Below are 20,444 nucleotides of genomic sequence, written 5' to 3' on the forward strand. Positions count from 1 at the left end.
AGGTCCTTCGAAACATCAAATAAATGGCCAAAAAAATTATGGAAGGCTGGAAATAAAATAAGAAGCAAATAATATATTTTTCATAATTTAAAAATGCAGAAAAGTATTTTTAATCCAATTAAAACAAAGGAGAAAAGAGAAATTCTACAAAAATATAGGAAATTAATAAAATAAAATATGAAAAAATAAAGTTCAGATGGAGAAATATAAAGAGAATTTTAGAAATTATTTTGAGAGTTTTTGGATGTAAAATGAATTTTATATGAATTTTAAAAGAAAATGCAATAAAAAATGAAAATAGAAAAATAATTAAAATCAGAAAAAATACGGAAGGGTGGATCAAGCCTCATTAATTGACGTGGTATATCCAACACTTCTCAGGCTAAGGTGCGCAATGGGATTTAGCTGAAATTAAACACATGATTGCATTTAAATTGAACCAATAAGAATATTTCATTTCGCCAACGTGTCTCAAACTCAGATGACCTGATATAAACTCTGATTGTCATCTCTGATGGTCCTCCACCGGAGTTTCATCCTTTGATAAATTCAGAACACAAGACCACCACCAATGTGATCGTCTCCTCATCACGAATTCAACCTCATGCTCCAAATTCATTTATCTAAATTGAGCATGGGGAATTTCAAAGAAGTTTCAGAAATAAGCAAGTCAGGAAAAATAAAATTAAATGATGAACATGATCAATCAACATCAGATAAGTTAAGGGAAAGCATCAGGGAGTGAAGGACTACATCGTGATAACTTGTTTGAGTTCAAATGGTGCTCAGAACTACCTTTTCCAAATGGTGATCAGAAGTTGATGAAGCTCAATCTGTTTGGAGCACTTTATAAGGTCTCGGAGCTTGGTAATTGTTGCAAAAGCTTTAGAGGATGCCGAAGATGCTAATGGAATCAAGAAATTGGACTGAAATAAGTTGGAATTCAAAACACGATAGTTGAACTTTTCTGGAAAACTTTATATTACAACAGGGGTTTCTTGGCTCTCCAAAGCTTGTAAGTGAATGCAATAGTTTCCTCTATTTATAGGGAATGTGTTTGGATCCAAATACTTATAGAATCAAGCTTAATTCGTGCAAAACGTATTTGACCCGAATGTGAGAAAAGTGTGACTTACAATCCAAACTCAGCCAGATGATGTGTTTCAAGGGTTAATTAACTTCTAGAGACTTGGTTAAACATGTTTAGGTCCAAACACATGCTAATTTGGCTTGGAATTGAGATTAGTGAAATTCAAATTTTGGACAATGGTGATTTCTTCATTTCTAAGTCACCATGTTCAACTCAATGGGGCATCCTGCTCAGGAGGCTTTTTGATCCCATTCTTTTTGAAATGTATTGACATCATAACAAAGATTACAATGTGACAAGAAATGTTGCATTTGGATGCTTGAGAAGAAATTTATGACATGTTGAAGTTGATACAAAAAACTGATCATGCAACTTAGAAAAATTTAAGTATCCAATGGTTGAAAATGACACGTAATGTCTCAATGAATTTCATGGCCTTCCAAGCATAGTTTGACCTTAATCATTGAAGCAAACTTGTAGAGGTTATCACAAATTACATTGTGCAAAAAGAATCAGCCTCAAATTTTGAAAATTGAAGAAGTTATAAACCTTGAAAGTTGAGAAAAAGTTACTTGAAAATAGGTCAAATTTCACTAAGTCCATAAATGACCTATAATGTCTCTAAACTTTTGATGATCTTCTAAGAACAATTGGCTCTTGTCATGTAAAGAGAAGTTGTAGATAATGTTGAGAAGATTCATATACAAAAAGAAGCATTCAAAAATGGTTAGAATTGAAGGAGTTGTGATCCTTGGAACTTTGACTTCAAATGTTGAGTTTTTTTGGTCAAACCACTTAGAACAAACTTGTGTACTTTGACTTTTCTTGAATTTCAAGGTATGTGGATGATCATAAGAACTCAAAATAAGGTTTCCTTGAATGTCTCTTGATTAGATTTCTCAAAGCTTGAGGTAACTTTGTGAAGAAGGCATGGAAATAAACACATGAACCTTTGACTTTTCTTGAGAAGTAAACCACAAAACTTTGATGTACTCTTGATCCAAATGAGATTGAAAGATGCTTTAGAACCTTTGAGATCATGCATTTAAAGATATCCCCCTTGAGAATTAATGGTTGGCCACACTTTGCTGAGGAATAAAAGAAAACCTAGTTGCGGAAATATGCTTGATACTCTTGATGAAAAGTCATACCCTACACAATAAACTTAAAGAAAACAAAACATAGTTTGCTATTTGATTAGTGATTAAGCAATGAACATATAAACACAAAGGTAAAACATTAGCAAAGAGGTGTTTGATGATCCCTGCAAAAGCAAAACCCAAATATGAGAGGGAGAGGGACCGAGAGGTGACCTTGTATGTATGCAAGGATGCCAATGGTAGGTGGGATCTTAGGGTTAAAAATTATGGTATGAGACATGTCATGTTATCCATGAATAAAATTTACACACGTTAACGACTAGAGAACTCCACGAGAGACCTGTATAAATATGGAAATTCATAGAGCAAAGGAAGATGACATCCTTGGGTGAGGGTTTTATGAATTCCAGATTTATAAGTAGAAGGATATGTGCATGGTTGATGACATATTGTCATTGTACGTCATTTAGCAAGAAAAATCAGACAAATCAGACTAGAAAAGAGCAAGTTAAAAGCAATTGTGTGGAAAAAGCATGGAAAAGTGACAAAGGCGGAAGAAAATGACTTAGTGTGAAAATTGGGGGGAAAATTAGCAAAAGTATGATGTAGCCACTGAAACCAACGTGACCGCGCCACTTCAAAATGCACATGTTTTCGTCTTTATTACGCAACGTGCCCACTTTGCTACTTAACGCGGCCGTATTTGGATGCTTTCTTGACATGCTTTTTGGGGATTTAAAAGGAAAAAAGTGGAAAACAAAAAAGGGGTCCAATTTCCTAAAGAAAAAAGTGACGGATTTGGGAGATTTTGGAGCCCGTGAAGGCCATTGGAGAGCTTATTCTTCGGTGATTCTTCCTGATCATCGAGCCTACACTTCTGGTATTAATTAAGTTCAACATTAGTAGCTAGATTTCTCTTAGGTTATGCCTATTTGATGATGAACCTATTTGTATTTGATTGGGACATATGATCAGATGACGTTAGTGCAATTGCCTTGACTCTCTGTTATTATTTGGTTATAGATTATACTCATTGCATATTGTTTGTTATGATATTCTATTTCATTTTGATAACCAGTGACTATTGATCCTAGGGCTATTTATCTAAACTACTATAACTGTTGAATTCTCAAATTTACTAGGGGTGTGATAATTAGAAATTGTGACTTAGGGACTAATGGGCTATGTTGCCTAGTCTGACTGTACCATTGGCCTAAGGGACCGTAAAAATTTATGCTTAGACTAGTGAGTTTCACGCCAAGGGATTATGTGTAGTGGTAGAGTTAGTATGTCGTGTAACTCTGTAGTCATTGCATGTTTGTTAAATGTGTTTTATAACTTAAGTAGAAATAGGGGATTCTGATAATAAGACATGTTTGCCATTATAATCATTATTATAAAAACTATTTCTTGTGTTTTCGACCAAATAATTATGAAAAACCCTCAGTTTATTAATCTTTGTTTTCTAATTCGCATAGTTTGTTTCCTTTATGTTGATTTGTAGTAGTTTTTCTATAGCCTTCTTTTGTTTAATTTTTCTCTTTTGTTTTTCTTTGTATGCATGTAAGGAACCCATGAGTTGCTCAATAGTTAGGGTCTTTAATCCCTGTTTTCTTCAATGTTGGTAACAATGAAGTCAAAACTTGGATTTAAAGTGAGAAGTATTTTCTCCATGACTTTCACCTCATCAACATCTTCGCCATTTTTTTAAGTTGATTGACTACGGTCAATACTCGAGAAAAATAATCATAAATTGACTCGGACTCTTCCATAAATAAACGTTCAAAATCACCTCTAAGAGTTTGAAGACGAATCTTTTTCACATGTTCGACTCCTTTGTTGCAAGTTTGAAGTTTGTCCCGTTCTTCTTTGGTCATCGTTGCATTGGAGATCTTCTCAAATGTATCATCATCCACCAATTGATAAATGAGGATGAAAGCTTTCTTGTCTCTCTTTCTTGACTCCTTCAATGTCTCCTTTTCACCTTGGCTTAGCGAGGCTTCATCTTGCTCCTTGAAGCCTTTATCAACGATATCCCACACATCTTGAGCTCCTATTAGCGCCTTCATCTTGATACTCCAATTGTCATAGTTGTTCTTTGTGAGCATCGGCATTTGAAAATGGCAACCTCCATTCACCATTTTTTTAGGACCTTGAAGCTCTGATGCCACTTTGTTGGAAATACCTTTTTGTGTTTAGGGAAAGTGTGTGAGAGTATTAGAGGCTTGAATAGAAACTTAATAGGTAGGAGAATTATTTATTGAAGAGAGAACTTTGTATTTTTGCTTGATCAAAAATGTGTAGGATTACATCTCTATTTATAGTACTCTAAGGAGAACTCTAGATACATTAATTCTAGAGAGTTCTCAACTCTAGACATTCAAAGAGTATTCTAGAAAATATTACGATCCTAAGAAATATCTAGACACTCCAAATACTACAAGACTTTTCTAGAAATATTACCCAAAATAAACTAAGCCTAAAATAACAAAGCCCAAAAATCAAATAAGGTTAGGCCGAAATCAAGTTTAATATTTCAACAGTCTTTTCTTAATAATATTAAACTTTTTCTTATAAATATTAAAAAAAATTATGAAGTTTTCCATTATCTTGGTGAAAACCAGAAGAAATTTGGTGAAAAACACTCAGCAACAACATGAGTTGCGACGTGCTACGCGTGCAGCAATGTTCAGAATGGTTGCGAAGTGAAAAACACTCAGCAACGTCACATGCACAAATGTCAAAGCGCACACAACGGTCATAAAGGAGACATGTTATTTATTATGCTTCGTTTCTCAGCTTCCTCTCACCAAACACTTCAACAACCTCACAATACATAACATTTTTCCTCTCATCCTTCTTCTTCTTCATCAATATTTGTGAAGTTTCATGTTGCATATTTATGACCACACATCACGTGTGTAAATAGTTGGGCAAGACTAATTTATGCAGGTATCGTTTTGGTCAATATAAATAGTCTTTTCTTAATAATATTAAACTTTTTCTTATTAATATTAAAATTGTTTATGAAGTTTTCCATTATCTTGGTGAAAACCAGAAAAAAATATTGGTGAAAAACACTCAGCAACAACATGAGTTGCGACGTGTTATGCATTCAGCAATGATCAGAATGGTTGCGAAGTGAAAAACACCCAGCAACGTCACATGCACAAATGTCAAAGCGCACACAACGGTCATAAAGGAGACATGTTATTTATTATGCTTCATTTCTCATCTTTCTCTCACCAAACACTTCAACAACCTCACAATACACAACATTTTTCCTCTCATCCTTCTTCTTCTTCATTAATATTTACAGAAGCTCACAATATTTTTCATTTAACATTTTTACAGAAGCTCATGAATTTAAGGTACACACTTCATTTTCAAGTTTTTCTTATCAATATTAGATTATTCTGGTTTAAATATTTTTGTGGTTGTTTATATTATTGTTTATGTTGTTAGAAATTTTATTGTTGCAGATATTATTTATGTGGATATTAATTTTGTTTTGATATTATAATATTTTTTATTATGATTTATTATTTCTAATTTTTAGTTAGCATAATAGGATAATTATAATTATATATATATATATATATATATATATATATATATATATATATATATATATATATATATATATATATATATATATATATATATATATATATAATTTTTTTATTTTTTATCAAATGCATGTATTGCAAGGTAATTTTCACACGGCTAAATCATGCAAACAAAAAATTATAATATTCGGTATAATATTAACATATAAATTTATATTATATTTATATTATATATATATTTAATTATATTATATATAAGTTTAATTATATAAATTGTAATATTCTATATAATATAAATATATAACAATTTTTTAAAATACTTTAAAAATATTATCAAATGAAATATCCTCAGCAAAGTTGCCAAGTGAAATACACTCAACAAATTACATGACTTGTGAGTTGTGAGGTGTATTACACTCAGCAAAATATTGTACACTGCTGATTTGCCATCTGTGTTGCACTGCACACTGAGTTTTGAACCAGTTTTTAAAAAGTGAGTTGCAAAGTGATATTCACTCAACAATTTGCGAGGTGATTTTCACTTAGGAAAAAAGTTGTGACTAACGTTTTAGCGAAGTGATTGGAACTCGTTGAAAATGGACGTTACGGAATGTTTTATGTCTGCGAAGTTATTAACACATAGCAAATTTATGATTTTTTTAGAGAGAGAGAGAGAGAGAGAGAGAGTTGTGAAGAAAGGTGATTCTCATTTAATGTACTATTGAATTTAGTTACATGGCAATATATATAAGGAAAGTAAACTTTAACAAACTTAACGGAATTGAAATAATATATTCAATGAGTATTAGTTCTCTACTCGTGGAGCATGATAGATAATGGTGAACCTCAAGCTTTTTCCTTTGATGTAAATCACCTAGTCAAAAAGTTTGAATGTGAGTGAGTCAAAAACCTTGAAAGTCAATGAGTCAAAACCTTGTGTGAGTGAGTTAAGAATCTTGCTTATGCTTTAACACCCTCCCTCAAGCTCCCTCAAGCTTAGCATGGTAAATATCAATCATGTTAGACTTGAATATGAATGACTTGAAGCTTTTAGGTGGCAAAGGTTTAGTAAAGAAATCAACAAGTTGACCTTGAGATTTGACATGAAGTAGTTCGAATAATTATTGCATTATCTTCTCTCTCACAAAATGGAGGTCGATTTCTAAATGTTTTTTACGTTTATGGAAGACTGGATTAGCAGCAATATGTATAGCACTCTGATTATCGTAATATAGTACGGGAGGTTTGTTGCACTTTATTCCCAAGTCTTGCATTAAATAGAGAAGCCATTGTTATTCGTAGCTAGCAAAGGACAATGCTCGACACTCAGCTTCAGATGAACTTCTGGAAACTGTTTGTTGCTTCTCAGCTCTCCAAGAGATTAATGATGATCCAATGAAGTAGTATCCCAAAGTCTATCTCCTAGTGTCCAAGTAGCCTTCCCAGTCAGCATCCGTGATTCCAAGTAGTTGCATACTTGAGTCTCTCCTGAAGAGTAAAACTCTGCCAGGTGAACCTTTAAGATACTTTCCAACCAATCTTCAAAGGGCTTGCTAGAACCTTGATGCAGCTTAACTGATGGATCATGTGATGCCATATTGACTTTGCTGGATGAAGCACCAAGATTACCAGCTGAACTTGATGAATGTAGAAAATTCACCAACTGGTCGTATTAATCCTTAGTGAAAGTGTATGCATCATTTTCTTTGCATCTTTTAGAATCATCATCAACACCCTCCCTTGCTTCATTCAATTCAAGTGTGGAAGTATTGGCCATTACAGTGCACTTACCAAAGTTAGGAGGAAATCCATTCTTTCTATAGCATGTATCAAATGGTATGTCCATTTCAGCCACAATAAGTGCAGACTTTGTGCAATCGGTTCTTCAATTGAATTCATGATCCAAGAGTGAACAAGCATGTTACGGCAATTCCATGCATTATAACTCAGATCAAACTCGATTGGTATAGGTATGGAACCATCAATAAAATCGAATTTGTTCTTCCAGCAAAGAGCACGTCACATGGATCTCGCTCATGCGTGGTAATTAGAGTGAGTCAAAACTGGTGTAACAGAAACTAAAGAAACATCGTTAGAAGGATGAATGTAATTTCTAGATTTTTAAGATGTATCTTGAACTGGTGCAATCTGAGCTGCAACAATACCGACACCCATCATGTCTGTGTTGGAAATAAACCTTTTTTGTGTTTAAGAAAAATGTGTGGGAATATTAGAGGCTTGAATAGAAACTTGGTAGGTAGGAGAATTATTTATGGAAGAGAGAACTTTATATTTTTATTTGATGCAAAAGTGTAAGATTCCATCTCTATTTATAGTACTCTAAGGAGAACTCTAGACACACTAATTCTAGAGAGTTCTCAACTCTAGACATTCAAAGAGTATTCTAGAAAATATTACAATCTTAAGAAATATCTAGACACTCCAAATACTACAAGATTTTTCTAGAAACATTACCCAAAATAAACTAAGCTCAAATAACTAAGTCCAAAAATCAAATAGTAAGGTTAGGCCCAAATCAAGTTTAATATTTCAACATCCCCCCTTAAACTTGATTTATGACTCCAAGCATATTCCTTAGCTTCACGAAAGTTTCCAACTTGAGTGGTTTGGTGAAAATACCGGTAACTTGATCTCTAGATATCACATACTTCAATTTCACCTTGTACACCCATCTTATTCCGATTTCTTTATGTCCTCGTGGAAGTGTAGTAAGTTCCCATGTATCATTCTTCGTGATTGACTTGACTTCTTCTTCCATGGCGTCTCTCCACTTTACGTTTTCAACTATTTCTTGATAGCTTAGAGGCTCACAATTACCCAAAAGGCAAAAAAAGGTTAATGTCATTTATGTTTTCGGTTACCTCATAAAGCTCTTCAATACTCCTTAGTCGTGGTGTCCTCTCACTTGAGCTTGTTTCATCCAACCTTGGTGTCGGTGAGGCCGGTGGTGTAATATTTTCTTCTATCATTGGTTGTTCCATTTCGTCTTCTTCTTTAAAGTAAGGAAGAAAATCGTACATGTCTTCTTGAAGACTCCAATCCCAACAATCTTCTTCTTCGAACTCCACATCACGACTTATGACGATCTTTCCACTATTTGGATTATAGAGCTTGTACCCTTTGGAGCTTGAGTCGTAACTGATGAATACATACTTCTCACTTTTATCATCGAGCTTTGTTTTCCTTTCATCAGGAACATGAGTATAGGCAATGCTTCCAAACACTTTGAGGTGAGAGATCCCAGGCTTCCTTCCGATCCATGCTTCTTGTCGTGTCTTCTCATGCACGCTTCTTGTTGGGGAATGATTTGTCAGATAAATCACACATGCCACTGCTTCGGCCCAAAACTCTCTCGGCATCTTCTTGCTCTTAAGCATGCTTCGCACCATGTTAAGTATGGTCTGATTCTTTCTCTCTGCTACTCCATTTTATGTGGTGATCTTGGCACTGTTAGTGGGCGGCGGATTCCATGGTCTTCACAATATTTTTGGAACTCATTTGAAATGAACTCTCCTCCTCGGTCAGATCTCATGGCCTTAATGGAAAGACCACTTTCTTTCTCCACAAGGGCTTTGAACTTCTTAAAGTTTTCAAACACTTCTGACTTCTCCTTCAAGAAATAAACCCATGTTTTTCTAGAATAATCATCAATAAATAGGAGAAAGTATTTACTCTTACCAAAAGAGTTTGGATTGATTGGTCCACAGACATCAGTGTGTATGAGCTCTAGCGATTTTGTCGCTCTTGACGTTGATTCCTTTGGAAAGCTTTTCCAGAATTTCTTCCCAACTAGACATCCTTCACATAGTTGGTCTGGGTGGTTTATACTAGGCAAGCCTCTCACCATTTCCTTCTTTGACAAACACTTTAGACTACCGAAGTTGAGATGTCTGAATCGTAGATGCCATAGCCACGAAGAGTCGGTATAGCAAGTCTTGAGACACTTTGCAACATCATTTTGAATGTTCAAGAGGAACATTCTATTATTTGACATAGGCACCTTAGCAATCAAGTTATGTTTACAATCTCTTAAGAAAAAACTATGTTCTTTCAAGTGGATGTCATAGCCTTTCTCTAATAATTGTCCCAAGCTCAAAATATTATTCTTCATGTTAGGAATATAATAGACATTGGATGTGAATTGCTGACTCTCATTCTTTAAGCGTATAAGAATTTTACCTTTGCCTTTGACCGGTATCTTTGAGTCATCTCCAAATGAGACATTTCCAGTTGTCACTTCATTGATCTCTATGAACATGTTTCGATCGTCACACATGTGATTACTTGCGCCGGTGTCGAGGTACCATTTGTTTCTTTTCTCTTCAACTTGGTTTTGGCATGCGAGCAACAAAGTTTCTTCTTCTCTGCCTTTTTCTTCTACAAAGTTAGATTTCTCCATAACTTTCTTCGAGAATCTACACTCAGATGCATAGTGACCGATCTTGTTGCAGTTGAAGCATTTGATTTGTGATTTGTCTCACCTCGACCATGAATTTCCTCTTCCACGACCTCTTGTTGCTTGTGGATTCCAACTTCTTTCTCCATTGTTAGAGTAGTTAGTGTAACTGCCTCTTCCTTCTCCTCCATGTCCTCGTCCACGCCCACGATCTTGGCCACGATCTCGTCCTCTTTGGCTCTTGTAATTCGCATAATTTGTTTCCTTTATGTTGAGTTGTAGTAGTTGCTCCATAGCCTCCTTTTGTTTAATTTTCTCTTTTGTTTTTCTTCGTATGCTTGTAAGGAACCCATGAGTTGCTCAATAGTCATGGTCTTTAAATCCTTGTTTTCTTCAATGTTGGTAACAATGAAGTCAAAACTTGGATTTAAAGTGCGAAGTATTTTCTCCATGACTTTTACCTCATCAACATTTTCACCATTTCTTTTAAGTTGATTGACTACGGTCAATACTCGAGAAAAATAATCAGAAATTGACTCGGACTCTTCTATAAATAAACGTTCAAAATCACCTCTAAGAGTTTGAAGACGAATCTTTTTCACCTGCTCCACTCCTTTGTTGCAAGTTTGAAGTTTGTCCCATGCTTCTTTGGCATTCGTTGCGTTGGAGATCTTCTCAAATGTATCTTCATCCACCGATTGATAAATGAGGAATAGAGCTTTCTTGTCTCTCTTTCTTGACTCCCTCAATGTCTCCTTTACACCTTGGCTTAGCGAGGCTTCATATTGCTCATTGAAGCCTTTCTCAACGATATCCCACACATCTTGAGCTCCTAGTAGCGCCTTCATCTTGATACTCCAATTGTCATAGTTGTTCTTTGTGAGCATCGACATTTGAAAAGGGAAACCTCCATTTGCCATTTTTTAGGACCTTGAAGCTCTGATGCCACTTTGTTGGAAATAAACCTTTTTTGTGTTTAAGAAAAATGTGTGGGAATATTAGAGGCTTGAATAGAAACTTGGTAGGTAGGAGAATTATTTATGGTAGATAGAACTTTATATTTTTGTTTGATGCAAAAGTGTAAGATTACATCTCTATTTATAGTACTCAAAGGAGAACTTTAGACACACTAATTCTAAAGAGTTCTCAACTCTAGACATTCAAAGAGTATTCTAGAAAATATTATAATCTTAAGAAATATTTAAACACTCCAAATACTACAAGATTTTTATAGAAACATTACCCAAAATAAATTAAATCCAAATAACTAAGTCCAAAAATCAAATAGTAAGAATATGCCCAAACCCTAAAGAACTCGAATGATGATCATGGTGGAGGAACATATGGAAGCCAGAAACGAAACTTTCTTGCGCCAGTTTTCAGAAACAACAAATTGTGAAACTGTAATTATTTTATCTTAATTCAAATAGATTTTAGTTCCTATTAGTATTTTGTTCAACACTTAGTTGTTTATTTTATCTGATTCTTTTTACACTAACTATAAAAAAAAATATGGATTGACAAATGTTTGTTTTGTTTTTTTCTTTTGATCCTTTTCTGGGGTCCAAAGATCTTGGTTGATTCAAATGTCCCTCTCATCACATCAAAAATATTAGTCAGGGAAGTTAATGTTTATTGGTAGAAAGCAAGTACTCACATATAATGCCAACAATACTACTCTACTGTCACACTAGCAACTATGATAGTACTTACCATACAATTATGACAGAAGCATTCTGATTTCTTACTCATATTCTTTTGTTTTATTTGCATACACAAGTGTACCAAACTAATGTACTTATAAGCAAGCTTTATTATTAGTGGTTCCTTCTAGATAAGTGCTATAGAATTACTTGTAGATACTTAACAAGAGCTTCAAAAAGTTACACTTATTTGAATTTGAAACAACGCATCTATGAAAGAGAAAAATATTAGATTTACTAGAAATATGCTCTCTATAAGCCTTAAAAATATTGATATAAACATGATACGAATGATGAGTTTTAATATGTGTTGTAGTATTTTGTTGAGATCGGATATAGAAACATATCGTTCATAAAGTATTCGATCAAAATTGAACTACATACTCTCTCTAATTTTTAATTAAATAATCAAATTTCGTCAATATAATGAATTAAATATATTGATTATTTAATAAATCTAAAAAAAAACTCTTATATTAAGGATTAAGGAAAAAGGAGTATTACATAACATATATTGCTAAGAAATCATTATAAATTTGATGTTTCTTTCTATACTCACTAGTCACAAGTTACAACATAATTGGCCATTTCTAGTACACTGGTATTTTTCTTCTGTGCCTAATTTCCCACATTGAGCAACAACAAAATGTTGCTTCCTATTGTTGTGTTGCTTTCTCTTTTTTCCTCAACTTTTGCTACAAATTCACCTCAAAACACTTTCATTCAATGTCTTATAAACAATTCCAAACCATCAAACCCAATAATTGAATCAATTTTCACACAAAATAGTCCTTCATTTCCTTCAATCTTACAAGCCTACATAAGAAACCTTCGTTTCAACACCACAAAAACACCAAAGCCATTTCTCATAATCACACCATTACATGTTTCACACATACAATCATCAATCATTTGTGGTAAAAAACACAAACTTCAAATGAAAATCAGAAGTGGAGGACATGACTATGAAGGTGTGTCTTATGTATCTAAGGTACCATTTTTCATCTTAGACATGTTCAATCTTAGATCCATCGAAGTTGACATAGAAAACGAAACAGCATGGATTCAAACCGGCGCAACACTCGGCGAAGTTTACTACAAAATTGCTGAGAAAAGTAAAACTCATGGTTATCCAGCTGGCGTTTGTCCTACCGTCGGCGTTGGAGGACATGTTAGTGGTGCCGGTTATGGCAACTTGATGCGAAAATATGGAACTTCATCTGATAATGTTATTGATGCACAAATAATAGATGCTAAAGGTAGATTGCTTGATAGAGAAGCAATGGGAGAAGATCTTTTTTGGGCTATAAGAGGTGGTGGTGGAGCTAACTTTGGTGTTGTTCTTTCTTACAAAATAAAACTAGTTAACGTTCCTAAGATAGTAACTGTTTTTGAAGTTAATAGAACTTTGGAACAAAATGCTACAAACATAGTTTATAATTGGCAACATGTGGCACCAACTACAAGTAATGATCTTTTCATTAGACTCATATTGGAAGTTGAAAAGGATGCAAAAAATGGTGTGAAAACTATAAGGGCTAGTTTCATAGCTTTATTTCTTGGTGACACAAAAGCTCTTGTTTCATTAATGAATGAAACCTTTCCTCAATTGGGTTTAAAGGAAAAGGATTGCATTGAAACAAGTTGGCTTCAATCTATTCTTTTTTGGGACAACATAGATATTGATACACCACTTGAGATTTTGCTTGAAAGAAAACCTCAATTGCTTAGATACTTGAAGAGAAAATCAGATTATGTAAAGGAACCGATTTCGAAAGAGGGTTTGGAAGGAATTTGGAAAAAGATGATTGATTTGGAAAAATGTGTAATGTTTTTCAATCCTTATGGTGGAAAAATGGATGAGATTTCACCTATAGAAACTCCTTTACCTCATAGAGATGGAAATTTATGGAAGATTCAATACCAAGCAAATTGGAATGAGGAAGGGGAAGAGGTAACACTTTATCATATAAATGTTGCAAGAGAACTTTACAAGTATATGACACCTTTTGTGTCCAAAAATCCAAGACAAGCTTATCTTAATTATAAGGATCTTGATTTAGGTGTTAATCATCATGGTTTGTTTAGTAGGTACTCACAAGGTAGCGTTTATGGAATTCAATATTTTAAGGATAATTTTGATAGGTTGGTGGAAATTAAGACTAAGGTTGATCCTCATAATTTCTTTAGGAATGAACAAAGCATTCCTGTGTATGGACATGTGGATAGAGTTGGAAGGGTGTTTGAGAAATCTTTGATTTCTGTTTTTGTATGTTTAGTAGTTAATTGGATTTGGAAAATGTCACAAGGTCATGGTGCAAAAAAAGAGTAAATTCTATAAACCTTGTTAGTGTAATGATTAGTATAATGATAAATATTATATTTTAGTAGTTTTTGTGTTTGCTTTTTCACCCTTGATATTTTGAGATTGTGGTGTACAATTGTTAGTTGTGTTATAGATTCTATTGTGTGAATAATTTTAGAACTATCATAACATAGTTTACTTATCATCTCAAATAAAATTCTAATAATTAGTAACCAAACTCCAAATATGCACTCCTTCGTCTAAATTTAAACTCATTAATTTCACTTATTAAGTTAGAAATTAACTTATGAAATTAGAAACCAACTTCCTCCTTACATTTTTAACCACCCTTAAATTAACTATTTAAAAAAAATTGTAATATTTTCTCCTCTTGACCGTGTTTGACAATTCTCTTTTGAATATGTAACCTTTTTTAACTTCTTTAAACATGTGTTTGTGAAATTTTTTAACAATTGTAGTGAACTTGATGATAGTTTCATAATTTATTTGATCATAATTGTTGAAGTGTAATTCAAGTTCAACATTTAGTTAGCATTTCATTTGTATTTGGATGTAACTTTGAATTGAATTTAAGTTTCACTTCACTTGGGTGTTAGTATAAAAATCTAATGTGAGTTTGGTTGTTTCAGATTTGTTAAGAGTAATTATTTTCAGTAAAAGTTAGATAGAAACTTTTCTCTCTTCTTTGTCTTTCGTCTTCATTTTCTTTATCTTCTTCCTCTTGTGCATCAATAATTGATATCCAGAGCTCTAGTTCGGATCCACGGGAAACACGAGTGTACATCAGGTGTGTGTGGTTGATTTTGTTTCTTGAATTTGCATTGAATTTACGATCGGAATCAGAACAAAATCATATTTCTTGATTCTGAGGGATTGAGAAACACGAGTGTTTGGTGAGATCTGAGTGAATTCCTACACAAAATCAAAGATGACTGGTGGACACAGTAGCTTGAACACGAAGTTTTCAGTCTTTGGTGGATAGAATTGGAATCAATGGATGATTCAGATGCGTGTGTTGTTTGGCGCTCAAGATGTTCTAGATCTTGTCAGTGACAGTTATGCAACTGTTGCAGCAGATGCAACTGAAGCACAAAGGAACGTGTATAGAGAGATGAGGAAGAAGGGCCAGAAAGCTTTGTTTTACATCCATCAGTGTATGAATATGAATGTGTTTGAGAATATTGTTGATTCAACAACAACGAAGGTTGCGTGAGACATACTAGTACGTTGCTATGGAGTTGAAGCATCAGAGAAGAAGGTGAATCTTCGGTCTCTACGTAAGCAGTATGAGAATCTCTGAACAATTAATCATTGAGAATGTATTGAGATCAATTACTCCTCGGTTTGATTACATTGTCATACCAATTGAACATTCTAACGATCTAAGCATCATGAGAATTAAAGAGCTGCAAAGCAGTCTAGAGGCACAAGAGTTGCGTCTGACTGAGAAAACCTCTGAAAGAGAGGTAGAGCAGGCTCTGAAGGCATCTTCTGGTAAGAAGAATCAGACGCGGTCTTGGTCATAGGCCAATAAGAGACATGGTGATGGTTATTATAAGTCAGAAGTCTCCAACTCTAATGAGAAGAAACATCAGAAGGGAAAGGAGAAGTTTGACAAGAAGAAGTTTCAATGTTATTTTTGTAAGAAGTTTGATCATTTTGCTGTTGATTGTTGGTCAAACAAGGAAAGAAAATCATAAGTAGCAAACATAACCAGAGGAGAATCTGATGATGAACATGTGCTATTGATGGCTTCTGATTTTGATGGTGGATATTTGGTAGACTAGTTGTATATGGACATCTGATGCTCAAATCATTTAACTGGAAACAAACAACAGTTGATTAATTTTGACTCTAAAAAGAGGGAAAAAATCAGATGTGCTAATGATAAGTATTTGAATTCTGAAGGAATGGGAAATGTCAAGGTCAAAGTGAAGGATGGAAAAACGATTCTGATTAATGATGTTTGGTATGTTCCTAGCATGAAGAGCAATCTGATGAGAAACTAATTATGAAGGATAATCACTTAAAGTTGTATAATTTTGATCAGAAACTAATTATGCAGTCTGAACAGGGAAGCAATAGAACACTCAAGATGAATGTGGAGACAACTGAAACTAAATGCCTTAGTGCAAAAAGTGTTGAAGGTGACAGTGAACTATGGCACAAGAGATTGAGGCATATGAACTTCAGAAGCTTAGGAGATCTGAGTTATAAGAAGTTGGTACATGGCATTCCTAAGATTATGAAGCCTAATAATTCATGTGAGATATGCATAAAAGGTAAGCAACCTAGATTGCCATTTGCATTAGAAGTGGATCCAAGAGAAAAACATGATTTAGGAGTAGTAAACTATGATGTATGTAGACCATTTGAAGTACCCTCACTTGGAAGAAACAAGTATTTTGTGTAATTTGGGGATGAGTTCATAAGAATGACATGGGTAGCACTCATCAAGTTTAAGCATGAGGTGTTTGTCGAGTTTCAGAAGTTCAAGGTGAAGGCTGAAAAATAGAGTGGTTAGAAGTTGGAAATTATAGAACTGATGGTGGAGGTAAGTACAACTCTACATAGTTCAGAAGCTTCTATGAGGAGAATGGAATTGATTGTGATATTACTTCTCCATACACTCCTCAACATAATGGTCTTGCTGAAAGAAGAAATAAAGTTTTGCTTGATATGACAAGGAGCATGCTGAAGGAGAATAAGCTACCTCACATCTTGTAAGGAGAAGTTGTTTCCACTACAGCATATGTGCTCAACAGATGTCCAACTAAGAAGCTGAAGGAAATAGTTCCTTTTGAGAAGTGGAATGGAGATAAGCAAAGTTTGAGCCATATGAAGGTGTTTGGTTTTGTTTATTATAAACATGTCCCAGATTCTAAAAGAAGGAAGTTGGATGAAAGAAGCAGAGTCATGTTGCTTGCAGGGTACCATGGTACATGTGCTTATAATCTCTAGTGTCATGTCACTAACAAAGTTGAATTTAGCATAGATGTCATTATGAAAGAATCAGAAGTGTGGGATTAGAACAAGTCTCAATCCAACTTTGGTGGAATGTTAACACCTGAGTTAACTTTTGAAGATATTTTAGACTTTGAAGAAGAATCTTCCTTTGAAGGATATTTTGAGTCTGGAGATGAGTCAGAGTCTGAAGTTAACTCTGATGTTGAAGAAGAGTCTGAAGGCAAATCTGACTCTGAAGGTGAATCCGATTCTGATGATGATCCAGACTCTGGTGGTAATCATGCCTCTGAAGGTGGACTAGATCATGAAGGTAGTTCATCATCTGATAATGTTCCAGCATTTGAAGAAGATTCTGAACAAGTTTAGAGACCATAAAGAATTAGACAAATACCATGGAGATTTGCAGAGTTCGACATGTTGCAAGATACTGAGATAGACTCTGAAGGAGAAATCATTAAGTGTGCCATGTTGGTAGACTATGAACCATACAGTATTGAAGAAGCTCTCAAGAAGAAAGTATGGTTGAAGGCCGTGAAGGAAGAACTTGAGGTTATAGAAAGAAACAAGACTTGGAAGTTGACTGAACTTTCAAAGAACAAGAAATACATTAGTGTGAGATGGGTTTATAAGGTAAAACTAAATCCAGATGGATCAATTGGCAAACATAAAGCAAGGTTAATAACTAGTGGATTCCTACATAAATATGGACTAGATTACTTTTAGGTGTTCACACCTGTATCTAGACATGAAACGATCAGATTGGTGATTGTTATAGCTGCTAACAGGAATTGGCCTATGATGCATTTAGATGTGAAATCTTCATTTCTAAATTGTCCTTTACAAGAGGAAGTTTATGTATCACAACCTCCTGGATTTGTGAAAAAGAATCGGGAAGGGATGGTGTACAAGTTGCATAAAGCCTTGTATGGACTGAAACAAGCTCCTAGAGCCTAAAATCTGAAAATTGATTCATTTTTAAAGCTTCAAGGATTCAAAAAATGGGAGATGAAGTATGGTGTTTATGTTCAACATACATTTGATAGCAATATGATTCTGATGTGTCTCTATGTTGATGATATATTGCTAACGTGGAGTTGTTCATATGAGATAGTTAAGTTCAAGAAGATGTTGATGAATGAGTTTGAGATGACTGATCTAGGAAATATGGTATATTTTATAGGTATGGAGATTTTGTACTCTGATAAGGGTATAATCTTGTATCATCTGAAGTATGAACTTAAGTTTCTGAAGAGATTTGAGTTGATGAATTGCAAGTCTACAATCACACTTGTTGAAATAAATCACAAGTTGGATTCTGATGTTGAGGGTGATGATGTAGATGCTATAAATTTTAAATAGTTGGTAGGCTCATTAAGATATATCTATAATACCATACTTGATATTTGCTATGCAGTTGGAATAGTGAGTTGGTTTATGAACAAACCAAAGTGGTCACATTACCAAATTGTTGTCAGGATACTGAGGTATGTTAATGGGACTCTGGAGTATGGAGTTTTATTTCCCTTTGATGCTAAATTTGATAGAGAGCTGATGTGTTATTCAGACTCTAATTGGTGGGGAGACAGAGTTGACAGAAGAAGTACTTCTAGATATTTTTTTAAGTATCTAGAAGGTCCTATTTCTTGGTGCTCAAAGAAGCAATACGTGGTTGCATTTTCAACCTGTGAAACTGAGTACATTGCATGTGCTTCGTCAATTTGTCAAGATGTTTGGATTCTAAACATGTTGCAGGATCTGAAGATCAAGTTGAGCAAGCCTGTAAAGTTGATGATTGACAACAAATCGGCTATAAGCCTTGCCAAGAATCCAGTGCTGCCTGGAAGAAGCAATCACATTGACATAAAGTTTCATTTTCTAAGAAACCTGGTTCAGAATTGGGTGCTTGAAGTTGTGCATTGTAACACTCATAAGAAGCTAGCAGATGTGTTGACCAAGACAATCATGTATGAACATTTTACTCATTTGAGAGATGGAATTGTTGTTTTCATTTTAGTCTTGAATGTGGATTAAGGGATGGTGTTGAAGTGTAATCCAAATTCAATATTTAGTTAGCATTTCATTTGCATTTGGATGTAATTTTGAATTTCATTTAAGTTTCATTTCACTTGGGTATTAGTATAAAAACCTAATGTGGTTGTAAAAAAATTGTTAAGAATAATCATTTTCAGTAAAAGTTAGTTAGAAATTTTTATCTCTTCTCTATCTTCCATCTTCATCATCTTCATTTTCTTCCTCTTGTGCACCAACACTAATCGATTGGAGTTAGTGTCTAATCAATTATTATGTGATTTTGTTCCAATTTTTTTTTCTTGGTTAGCCCTATTTTTTACTATATAAGGATGATTTGTATTCACTTCAAAACAAACCAGAAATATCTTAAATACTATTATCTCTCTTACTTTTACTCTCTTCTTAAAAAAGTCTTTATACACTTAGAATTATTTTAGTGCTGAGAGAATAAAATACTTAATAAGAATTATGCATGTGTAACTACTGTTTAAATCTGCTTTAGTTGTAATTATAAATCAGGAGTATTATTCTCTTGTAACTCTGATATAATTATAAAGGTTGCAATTTGAAACTTGATAAAATATTGGTGTAAGAAGGTTGTATGTTGATTTTATGATAAAATTTTAAGTTGTTAGTAGAACTCTCTAGGGAAATTATTAGATAATAGAGTAGGCCACATGATTTAAGGTTGAACCAATATAAATTTTAGTGTGTTCTTTCCTTTCACGTATCTCTTTATTTTTTTGTTATTTACTATTCCACACTTAAATCTCTCATAATCCTCTTTCTGAAAATTGACCCCAAAAAATAAACCTTTTTATTTAAAGTTTTGAAAATCTTTTTTAACACAATTCATTTTCATATTATGTTTGAGATCACTTGATCAATAGTTTACAGCAAAACCTAACTCGTGTTATAAGACTAATCGTCTCAAAAGGTAGGATGACTTCAAATGATTCACTAAAAAAACAACATTATTCAAAGGTGATGGGTGTTATATATAGGCCGCTGTTAAAAATTATCTCTTTGTTCCCACACATCAAGTTGATGGTGTTGTGAAAAATAAAGGTAGAGAAGACCTTTAAAAAAGATGCAGTACAATTTGAAAGCTAAAATTATTAGCACTACCATTATCGGTATTGATGAACCTTTTTCATGTTTCATACTATAACTCTGAAAAATAAATATGGGCATTCTTCAAGTTAACCATGAAAGTACAAGTGAGATAAGAAAAGGTTATG

The 20,444-nt window shown here is 33.9% G+C and overlaps 2 protein-coding genes across 2 annotated transcripts; one reads left to right on the top strand and one right to left on the bottom strand.

Moving 5' to 3' along the window:
- Window positions 1-10,442: 10,442 nt before the first annotated feature.
- On the bottom strand, window positions 10,443-11,096 carry LOC127110861 (uncharacterized). Its single transcript, XM_051046166.1, has one exon. The coding sequence runs from the start codon at window positions 11,094-11,096 to the stop codon at window positions 10,443-10,445; it is 654 nt and encodes a 217-aa protein (XP_050902123.1).
- A 1,372-nt stretch (window positions 11,097-12,468) lies between these two features.
- LOC127074911 (berberine bridge enzyme-like 8) lies at window positions 12,469-14,211 on the top strand. Its single transcript, XM_051016332.1, has one exon. The coding sequence runs from the start codon at window positions 12,526-12,528 to the stop codon at window positions 14,209-14,211; it is 1,686 nt and encodes a 561-aa protein (XP_050872289.1). The 5' UTR covers window positions 12,469-12,525.
- Window positions 14,212-20,444: the final 6,233 nt, after the last annotated feature.

Source organism: Lathyrus oleraceus, chromosome 1, assembly GCF_024323335.1.
Source record: "Lathyrus oleraceus cultivar Zhongwan6 chromosome 1, CAAS_Psat_ZW6_1.0, whole genome shotgun sequence".
Lineage (NCBI taxonomy): Eukaryota > Viridiplantae > Streptophyta > Magnoliopsida > Fabales > Fabaceae > Lathyrus > Lathyrus oleraceus.